General features: G+C 35.0%; 1 protein-coding gene across 6 annotated transcripts in view; it reads left to right on the forward strand.

The window, feature by feature from the left end:
- FXR1 (FMR1 autosomal homolog 1) overlaps nucleotides 1-11,432 on the forward strand; it is a 57,551-nt gene that overhangs the window by 44,329 nt on the left and 1,790 nt on the right. For 2 of the 6 annotated variants that reach the window (XM_033403092.2, XM_033403093.2), the window contains 4 exons: nucleotides 5,044-5,247; nucleotides 6,660-6,860; nucleotides 7,532-7,612; nucleotides 11,312-11,403. In XM_033403092.2, the coding sequence (XP_033258983.1) occupies nucleotides 5,044-5,247; nucleotides 6,660-6,860; nucleotides 7,532-7,612; nucleotides 11,312-11,403 (578 nt within the window). The remainder of the gene's footprint in view (nucleotides 1-5,043; nucleotides 5,248-6,659; nucleotides 6,861-7,531; nucleotides 7,613-11,311; nucleotides 11,404-11,432) is intronic. The other 4 variants (XM_049710651.1, XM_004278395.4, XM_049710652.1 and 1 more) reach the window with 2 other exon arrangements.

Genomic DNA, 11,432 nt, shown 5'->3' on the forward strand with positions numbered 1-11,432 from the left:
AATATGAGAGCTTTAAAAGTTAGAACCTAGTTAACATTTTATAAATGAACATTTTTTAAAATGTGTTTCACTGAGAGGATGGGGCTTAACCTATATAGGAAGGAACCAGTGGATGGTGATTGTCAGCAATTCTCTAATCCTAAATTTCTCAGTTTGTCTTCAGCTTTGGAGTTGTTCCATTTTTCTGCATTTGGACTTGGATCTTAGCAGTGACCTGATTTTTTTCTTCCCTTCTCTCTTTCCTTCTCTCTTCTCTACTCCCCTATGCTCATCCTAACTGCTTTGGGAAAAAGTTTCATAAACCTTTTCCAGAATAGAAGGCATTTAGGGAAAACAAATACATGAAAGCTTTACAGTGTGCAGATTCCACTTCCACATTTCATGTTTGACCAAAGGATCATCTGATGATGCCAGAGTTATATTAGATTTGTACTGTTTTTCATTTGTTGTAGAGTTGGATGGTCAAGTTTCCCTTCCCCTTTTTTCATTATTTTAAAGTTAACCCTGTATTGAAGCCTGAAAAGAAGAATTCCAGTTACTGTGTTCAGTATGTGAAGGACTGAGAATTGAGAACTATTAAAATCCTGAAAGCACATTTAATACAAAAGACAATCAGTAGTTAAATAGAAATTAAGTACATATTGAATGATTTTAGAGGTACAAATTACTAGTACAAATAATCAGATTTGGTTTTTTGGTTGATGAATTCATTGAACAATTTTATAAGCCTCTGGGAAGTCCACTTACTGATGAGAGGTCACTCTTTGGCAAAATGCTTTTGTTGACAGAAATAAATGAGAATGGTGGAGGAATATCATTTGGATTGAAGAAAGCTATGCAGATTGTTCAGTAGATGGCACTCTTACCTCTGAATCTTTGCCAACTAGTAACATTGTATTTCTTGAAATAGCTGTTGAACTTAAAGTAGGCTCCAGAGAAATAAAAATTATTTGAATTTGGTTGTAGATGTTCTTGTTCACTTAATAGCAGAAGGTTTTTTAGGTGGTGAATATATATATATATATAAATATAAGCTGTATAAGAATTTAACATCTCTGAAGTTATATGTGTTACAATGGATGATGTCTTACAACTTTAATTGGCAGCATTTTCTTTAAATGGCACACAAAATATGACTTAATGTTGGATTTGATAAAATGTGGGGCTTTAGCTGTTAATATTAAGTTCAGCATATGTGTTCATTTAAAAGGATGTGAACAGGGGCTTCCCTGGTGGCGCAGTGGTTAAGAGTCCGCCTGCAGATGCAGGGGACACGGGTTCGTGCCCCGGTCCAGGAAGATCCCACATGCCACGGAGCGGCTAGGCCCATGAGCCATGGCCGCTGAGCCTGTGCGTCCGGAGCCTGTGCTCCACACGGGAGAGGCCACAACAGTGAGAGGCCCACTTACCGCAAAAAAAAAAAAATCTATAGTTTAAAAGGATGTGAACCATCTTCATAAGGTGATTTTAGAAGTTTTAGGGGAAAATACGAGTTAAAATTCTGTTAAAAACAGGTCTTTTTATTTGTTGGAGCCATTACAAATTGAACTGGTTTCATGGATCATTTATAAAGCCTCCCCCCACCCTGACTTTTTGGATTCATGAACTTATATTTTACAGAATTGAGATTGGAATGATTGCAATGATTTTAACAGAGTATTTTTCTGTTGATTATGCAACAAATCATAATTTCAGAGGCTTTTACAATACTATTATCTCATAGTTCTGTAGGTCAGAAATCTGACATGAGTGTCATTGGGCTAAAATCTAAGTGTTGGCATGTCTGTATTTCCTTTTGGAGGCTCTAGGGAAAAATTTGTTCCTTTGACACTTCCAGCTTATAGAGACAATCTCTGTTCCTTGGCTTATTGACCGCTTCCTCCGTCTGATAAAGCCAGTAATTACAGAGAGTCCTTATGCTGCCATCTCTGGTTCTCTGTAGTTGAGAATGGTTCTCTACTTTTTATTTTTATTTATTTATTTATTTATTTATTTATTTTTTGAGAATGGTTCTCTACTTTTTAAAGATCCATGTGATTAATTTGGCCTTACCTGGATGATCTAGGATAATCCTCCCACCTCAATATCCTTAACCTTAATTACATCTGCAGAGTTCCTTATGCCATCTCAGAAATGTTTAATATGAAGGAAGTGGAACACTAGCCAGTTCATTAGCTTTTTTTGTTTTTGACCTTAATAGCTGTCTTTATCTACTGAAATCTGTTTATGATTTAGACACCCTCTTTGAGTATCTTGAGTATTAGATTTAGGTTAAACCTAAGAAAATTTTTTTGCTTATGATACTGAGTTAAATACTACACTGTATTTCTAAAGGTAATTTGAAAGGAACTTCTGTTAAAAAATGAGATACTCATCTAACTTCAAATTTTGGTAATGTTTTCAGGCAGGATATATAGCTTTGTAAATAAATCCCAAAGTTCTGATACATTCCAAGGTTTTTTTTTGATTGTTTTGTTTTGTTTTTTTAGCTACTCATGAAATGATAAACTACCCTTATTCCACCAGACCATGACATCAGTTAACAAAGTTCTTTTTTGTCATTTGGAAAAATAAGTGTTTTAATTCATTCTCTACTATGAGACTCATTTCTTAACAAAGACTCGAATGTCACTACTAGAAGCGTGCTATATTTTTCTTAAAATGTATGTCTGACGTATCCATTCTTATATAATGACTAGCTATATCTATATTTAATGGCATATGGAGGAAAAAAAGATGATAGAAGACTTATCTTTAAAGGAGAAAGGAAGTTGGTAGGCTTGTTTTTAAACTTTACGTTTTAATCCCTGTACTTTAGTATGTAGCATTTTGTGTATCTGAAGAGCTCTTGTGTTTTGCTTTTATCATTAAATGACTATGGAGTTAATATAGTGTATTTCTAGTTTATCTTTCTTATTTGGGAGTTCAGCATAGGAACTTCAAAATCATGCAGCAAATTCACATCTCAAGAGAAAATTGATATGCATGTTGCTAGGCTTCTGGGGGCATTTAGAGATATAAGACAGAGCTCTCCCCTTTATTATATTGTAGACCAAGTGGGAAGTAAATCCACACTGGAGAAAATAGAAAACAACACATGACAATACTTCATGATAGATACACATTAAGGAAATAAGGGGAGAGGTCTGTTTTTAGTTATATTGGTTGGAAGCTACAGACATTGAACTGGGCCCTTAAGGAGATAGATTTGCATGTATAGGTTTCCCACACTATCAGAAAGTAGAGTTTTCCTGTGAAACCTTTTGTAAGCTGAAATGGCATAAAGTGAAGAAGCAATTACCTTAGGACACATCTTGCTAATAGATGCACAAAATAACGTGAGATAAAGCACAGATGCTCACCGACACAGTTCAAAACTATGTTGGCTTGATGCTGAGTTTAGTTCCTGAGGAAGGAGCTGGGGTGTGCTGCTGTCACTGTTTGGGGTGCTTGCTGCCTCTATAATGGCTTGCTGCAAAGCAAATGCCGAAGGCTATTTTCTCTTCGTGCCTTTTTTTCCTAAAGCAGAAATCCTCTTTGATTTCTTTTGGTTAGCGAAAACAGGTATTTGTGGAGGTCTTTTGTAAAAGCAAAACGGTGTAAAATGGGCTTCCCTGGTGGCGCAGTGGTTAAGAATCCGCCTGCCAATGCAGGGGACATGGGTTTGAGCCCTGGTCCAGAGACATCCCACATGCTGCGGAGCAAAGAAGCCCGTGCGCCACAACTACTGAGCCTGCGCTCTAGAGCTCGCGTGCCACAACTGCTGAAGCCCGCGTGCCTAGAGCCCGTGCTCCACAACAGGAGAAGCCACTGTAATGAGAAGTCCACGCACTGCAATGAAGAGTAGCCCCTGCTCGCTGCAACCAGAGAAAGCCCGTGCACAGCAACAAAGACCCAATGCAGCCAGGGAAAAAAAAAAAAGGTGTAAAATGAACTTTTGAAAAGCATAAGATACCTCTATGCTAAGAGGAAAGGATGAAAAAATGCCATCCCAGAACTAACAAAGAATAGAAGTGGGAATGAGTATGATAGTGATTAGGTCATATAAATCTGACACATTAATTGTGTTATAATAATGATGTAAGCTTTCATAGAATCTTCGCAGTGTTTACATTTTTAAAAGGTCACTATTGAATTTGGCCATTGGGATGTTAGAAAAAGTCCATAAACTTTTAAAGTCACGCTGAAGTTTTGTTTCACTGATAATGGCTTCAACTCCATTGATTGTCAGGTTGAAGCTGTCTTTTCTTAGAGTAACCTAAAATTTGTTCAGTGATTTCAAACGCTGTATTCTTCAAACTTAAGACATTATTGTGCGAAAAACATAATTTTATGTAGAGCTGCTACTAAAAATACACTCCCAGTTCATGAGACCATCAATTATAAGAAATATTCTTATTTCAGAGATGTTAAATGTGAAAAAAAGGTGCTGCCTAGAATCAGTGAAATAATGGTAGAATACAGTATGCAGATAAAGTACTCATTCTTCTAAATATGATTAAATTTGCTTTTAAATATTGGATAGTGGTTATTTCTTCTTATATTGGGTTGGCCAAACAGTTCGTTTGGTTAGTGAATGCATTGTGCAATAAAATTCTTGGTGAAAATGAAAAATGTGTCTTTTATTTTTACTTAAAACCAAATGAACTGTTTGGCCAACCCAATACTAACAATTTGTTAAAAACCTAAAAATGGGCAAAATTTAAAAAATATTTCCCTATATTAAGTGCATTTTCATATTGTATATGTGTAACGTTTTGTATGTTCTTTGCAAAATTCTATTGGCCATGTTTCTGCGCATCCAAACAGTTCAATTTTTAATCTATCTGACTAGGTAAATACTTTATTACTAGTATACAATATTAACATTCAATTATTTCTTAGTTAATAAATTTCAAATTCATTAACATTTTTATTTCTTTTTCTTTGGAGCAGCCAATCAGTGGGGTTATTTAAACAGTGATTAGCAGGAAATAATGTTGAAAAATTTCACTTTTTTCTTTAATAGAAATATAGTTGGCTTATGTTTTCTTCTTTCCCAAGGTACAAACTCTGAGCTGTCTAACCCATCTGAAACTGAATCTGAGCGTAAAGACGAGCTAAGTGATTGGTCATTGGCGGGAGAAGATGACCGAGAGAGCCGGCATCAGCGTGACAGCAGGAGACGCCCAGGAGGAAGAGGCAGAAGTGTTTCAGGGGGTCGAGGTCGTGGTGGACCACGTGGTGGCAAATCTTCCATCAGTTCTGGTAGTCTTTTATATACTATGTCAGAATCCTTTCTTGGTAAACAGTATAATTTCATATACGTTAATTCATTTACCAGGGCCACTCATTTTTGGAAGTTTCTCTTTTAACTGTCTGAGGAAAATAGTAGAATATATATATATACACACATACACATAGCAACATAAGGAAAAGCACTATAGAGTGTTTCTCAGTGAAAGTTTAGCTAGAATATTCAGAATGTTCTTGCTTAGTATAATGGGCTGGGGGGAGAATTGAGAATTGTCAGGGATCCATGGACTAGATCCATAGCATATTATTGTATGGCAACTTTTAATAAAACCACTCTTAATAAATTTTAAAAAAAGGCTGGATCAAATCACACCTTTTACGGGACTTTAAAGTACTCTCTAGTTCTAGTGATACTCTTCAAGTCCTAAAGTTCAGTTTACAGACTTCCAGGGAAATAGTTTTTTATATTTTAGTATATTGTTCACTCTTATCAAGGTTTATAAAATTATAGTATGCTGAATTACAAAGTAAATGTACTTTACCTAGTGTTTATGATTAATGGATAAACTTAGTGTCTTTTGCAAAGATGCTAGCTTGCTAGCTGTTACCAAAGGAAACTTAGAAAGGAAAAATCGTGATTAGGTGAATTTCTTCTATAATTTGATTGGTGGAAGCAATAAATGCACATAGGTAAGATGGGTATTTTTTTTTCTTATAAATTATATCTTAAAACCTTTCCTTTCCCACCCTCACCCCACCTTACTCCACCTTCACTCTTTCTTTCTGGAGATGGGAGTACTACTCAACATTCATTTCCACATTTTCCTATAACCAGTTAGAATTTCAAATTTTTTAGTATGCTTTTTTGTGTAGACTTGTTTTGCTTGCTTCAGTTCATAGTAAGAGATTTCTATTATGTCATGGAGTGCAGGTGTTGAGTATTATTTGGAAATAGTTCATTAACATTGGCACAAAGAAGCAGCAACCACATTGAACTCAGTTATGGAGACAAAAAGCTGTTTCGTGGAATTGATTCATTTTAGCTGAATATTTGTTTTCATTTTTATTTCTCTAGCCTCTGGGCAGGATTAGCTAGGAATGTGAATGTAAAAAGTAGCATGTAATAATATACTAGTTCCTAATACGTTTTCAAAACAAGTCAAAGAGAAATGGTAGAAAGCCAAGTTGTCTGCCCTTCTTCTGTTTTAATATTTCATTGCCATTTAAAGGTTTTTATATTTGTTGTTTTTCAGGTAAAATAGTGATACAGAAAACATTTTATCTGAAGACAGAGAGGGTATATTTTTACCTGGGGAAAATTGAAGTTTCTTATCATTAATTGATATAGTTCAATATAGGTCGGAGTATTCCTAATAACTGCAGCTCTCTTAAACAAATATTTCTTGCCTCTGACATGCATATAGTGCTCAAAGATCCAGACAGCAATCCATACAGCTTACTTGATAATACAGAATCAGATCAGACTGCAGACACTGATGCCAGCGAATCTCATCACAGTACTAACCGTCGTAGGCGGTCTCGTAGACGAAGGACTGATGAAGATGCTGTTCTGATGGATGGGATGACTGAATCTGATACAGCTTCAGTTAATGAAAATGGGCTAGGTATGTAAGCACTTAGGGAAAAGATATATATTATTGTATAATATTGTTAATGTATGAAGCTTTTTTTTAAAAAAAATCCCAAACATATGCAATTCACAAGTTGAATTTTTCCTAGTGTTTACTTCAGACGAGGTAGATGGCTTTGTGTCTGTCTTAAATGTCTAGTTCTCAGATTTGTATAGCCAAATAATTTGAAACTGGGAGGATTTATTAAAGTGCCCTTCAATACAAATATTCAAACTGCAAGGCACTTAATACTCTTACTGTTCTAAACCAAAATTGGGCTTTCAGTTTGCCTCTTTAAATGTTATAAATGACACTAATGAAGGTGTGTATACTGAGTAGGAATTGATTTCCAGAGGGCTAAAATGTCATTAACTTTGGTAAAAAAAAGGAAAACTTTATTCCTGAATGATGGTAATTAAGTCTTAGAGTTTGTTTAATCAAGAGTTAAAACCCTCTTAATTTCTGGATGATAATTCCATATTTAATGTAGTAGGAATGTTTTAAACTACAAAAGTATTTTTCCTGTGAGTAATGTGTATTGTTTTATTTTTCCTGTTTAATTAAAAGGTTCTTTTCCCTTCTTTAAATCTTTGAAGGAAAGAAGTTTTTTGTTTTTTTTGCTTTGTTTTTGTCAGAATAGTTCATGGTGAACTTTGCAATTACAGATGATAGTGAAAAAAAACCCCAGCGACGCAATCGTAGCCGCAGGCGTCGTTTCAGGGGTCAGGCAGAAGATAGACAGCCAGGTAACTTGCGTGGACCTGTTGCCAACACCAGGTTACAAGCATGAAAAAAAAATGTCATGTGTCTGCTTTCTAAATATATTATACTTACATGTACACCTGTGCATATACATTCAAGATGTGCATTGCATAAATTGTTTACTCAACTAATACGACTACTACTCTTAAGAAAATGCATTCTTCCTTCACACCGTAAATGTGTAGTAAACCCGTCTAATTGAACTAATGTTGTGTCTCAATTTTTTTACATGGAAATACTGTTGAGAATACCGTTATTTTGTCCACTTGGCAGATTCTGCATTCTTGAGTTGGGGCCTGCCATCCCAGGAACTATGTTGTAGATTGTGATTGAGGTTGATTGGCAAAACTGGGCAGCTTTTGCATGGTGCCTGCTTGCTATATCTGGGTTCAGCACCTCATTTTTGTGGGGTTTCTCATACCCACAGTTTAAAAAAAAAGTATAAATGAAAAAAATACTTGAAAGTGTCTTTTTCCTAGTAAGAGGAATGCATGTTATGTTTTTGTTTATTGTAGTGTGATGCCTTTTCCCTTACACCTACTAACTATTCAAATTAATAGTACTTACTTAGTTTTAGAATGTTAATTTAAGTAGATATAATTTTTAGTAACTTCAAAGAAACTTGTTTGCTGTGTCTATACTATCTTGAACATAATTCCATTTCCTTTGTATGGAGAATCACATGTATATTTACAATGAAGAAACTGTGTGCACCAGAAATAAACCCCTTTTAAACTAATCAATTTTGCATTCTTTCCAAAGCAAATTCTTGTGTTTTCCCCAAATAAAGAATGTAAATTCCAGTATCTTTATTTAGAATTTTAAGTTTAGTGGTTGTGGAGACATTGAGAAAACTGGTTAAGGGTATTAGTTTCCATTCTTGGGGAAAAAAAAGTTGATGTTTTAAAGATAGTTGTAAATTTAAAAGGAATTAAATATTGTCAAAATAGGTTCCAGGAAATGTTACTGTTTTCTCTTCTTTTCTCTCTCTTTAGTGTTAGAAATATCTTTTAGATGAAGAGATTGTATTTATTTTGTTTTTTGAAGCTGGCATAGCAGTGTGTACACTTTTTGGCTGTACTTTACAAATAAGGAAATTTAAGCTGTTAGTAGGTTGGACTTGAGATAGAATAAATTACAACATAATTTATTAACTAGGTGGATGGTGGTTCATTACTAAGTCAAAGGACATAAAGGGAATAACGTAGAAAACCTTTGATAAAGAAGAGGAAGAGATTTCTGCATGGTATTAATTGAAACTTGAGTAATTTAGAGTTTTATATAATTAAGCAATGATTTGTGTTCTTTACTGCATTTATTCCTATTTTACTCTGTTCTTTGGAAGTACTAATTTCTTCTTTAGAACTCATTGCCTTTCTCAGTGTGCCCCCTGCCCCCCAAACCAACACACACACACACACACACACACACACACACACACACACACACACACACACACACACACACACACACACACACACACACACAAATAGGTGGAAAAAGCACATCATTTTCTCCTTTGCCCCTGGAAGGAGTTCTACGAAGGCAGCTTCTATCCAAAGTTAATGTCAACATTCTCTGAAATAAACAAATATTTGCTCAGAATTTCTTGTTGCCCTTAGTATAAATTAAGCAGTGAGTATTCTTTACTAAGAAAATGACAGTATACTGGTGTCCAGTGGATTAACTTTGGAGCCCTTAAATTCTAGAGTCCAAATTATGCTGCACAAATTGCCTCAGTTTTTTTCTAGATATTGTAAATACTTATTAATCTGTTTTGAACTTTTAAGTGGCTTTTATTTTAAAGACTGGCTATAAACAGGTTTTTCTTTGAATTAACTGAGGTTATTTTTAGTTTTACCTCCCTTTGGTAGGGGAGGGGCACTGATAAATTTTTACCTTTCCAGCTAAGTGCCTATTAATTGATAAACTGTATCAAAGTATACTATTCTCTGTACATAGTGGATGAAGAGTTCTAAGAATTGTCACGTGTTCAAATTTAGCAGTATGCATGTCTATGCATCAGGGTTTCCAGGTAGCTGAGTTCTTCCAGGTGTCACTGAGGGCTCAACCATGGAAACAGAATGAATTCATTAAGGTGCTCTCCAAACTAGAATAGGATGCTTTTGCTTCTGTGTATGTAGATATAATGATGAAGTGGATTTGATAGTATCCCTCTCCCCAATTTTGGAAACTATTATTAAATGTATTTATAAATTTATTTACAGTGAATTTAAATGACCATTTATAAAGCTCCAAAATGAGTACATTGAGTTTCTTATAATTTGGAGGGAAAGAGACAGTTTTAGACATGAAACATCTTTATTTAGCGGTGTTTCTAAAGATGTGTATTAGTTCTGAATTAAGTTGTTTCCTTGGGATTTAAAAAGATTCATTTTAATAGTTCTATCTATGTCAGAATCCTTTCTTGGTAAACAGTATAATTTTAGAAAGTTCTTGAAAGTTCTAGGATCTTATAAAGAAAGGTGTTAGCATGTTAATTCATGATTAAGAAAAATGAATTGTAAATACAATCCAGCTTTTTATTATATTAAAATGATTTATTTTCATATAATTTGAACCTGATGGACTAGCTCTTCCTGTACATAGTGACTTTAAATTTTAAATTTACCCGAGTTTTAATTCTTTCGTAATTTACCTGCTTCCATAATTTAAAGTACACCGTATTCCACATAATCAGGGATTTTCCTTCATCAGTTTCTGAGGGAAAGTAAATACTTTGAAAGGAAGAGGGTGATTATTTTGATATTTCTTCAAATCAGTGAATTCTAAGTTGCAGGTCCTTGAAGAGAAAGTTCTGCAGTATAAAGTGAGGCCAGTCCAGTGTACTAGCAGACCAGAGGTAGTTTGTTGCAGTTGGGTTGGCAGTAGGGTGTTAGTGTGGGTTAGTCTTTTCGCCTTTGCGTTAGTCTTTTCCCTGTATCCCTACTGCCATTGCAAACACAAACACCTTTTCAGTCAGTCGCTTGAAAGATTGGCAAGATGGGGAAAGGGAGTGGTTACTGAATTAATGGTGGACCTTTTCCCACCATGATCAATGGCCACATTTTTAGGTTGGTGTTCTGTCATCTTTAGTTTGCTTGCAGTTTTTTTAGATTACTCAGAATGGTTTCTAGTGTGAAATGTGAAAAAGGAACCATAAAATACACTTGGATATCTTACTGTGCTTTTAAAGAAAATGTTAAAAAAAAAAAAACCAGAACAACTAATTTCTGAGTAAATCTTTTACATCTTTGATGAAAATTTCAAATTGAAGCATGCTACACCACGATTTGACCCAGTTTGCCCCATTTTTTCCCCCACTGATAAGTGCAAACACTGGGCTTACAATGCTGCATTCTCTATTCTTGGTTGTGGATTTCTATGTCAGACTTACCCCACAACTGTAGACTAACCAGAAGCAAATGGCTGGACTCTTGTTGAAGAGGACTTTAATCTAGGCTTCCTTGCCTCTCCAGCTTGAAATCTTCTGTAGTCAGCACTAAACCACAGGCACATTTTTCAGGGTTAGTTTTTGGTTGGAGGTGGTACCCAGCTTAAGAAAATTTTGAAATTGGGTAACCCACCATTAATTTATTTTAAAAGTAAAATTACTCTTTATCCATAAATAAACTTTAGAAGTACTTTTTCAACACCTGTAATTTTTTTCTCATCTTCAACAGTCACAGTTGCAGATTATATTTCTAGAGCTGAGTCTCAGAGCAGACAAAGAAACCTCCCAAGGGAAACTTTGGCTAAAAACAAGAAAGAAATGGTAAGGAGAATTTAACCTGTAGGTTTTGG

The sequence above is a fragment of the Orcinus orca genome, chromosome 5, assembly GCF_937001465.1.
Source record: "Orcinus orca chromosome 5, mOrcOrc1.1, whole genome shotgun sequence".
NCBI classification, from domain to species: domain Eukaryota; kingdom Metazoa; phylum Chordata; class Mammalia; order Artiodactyla; family Delphinidae; genus Orcinus; species Orcinus orca.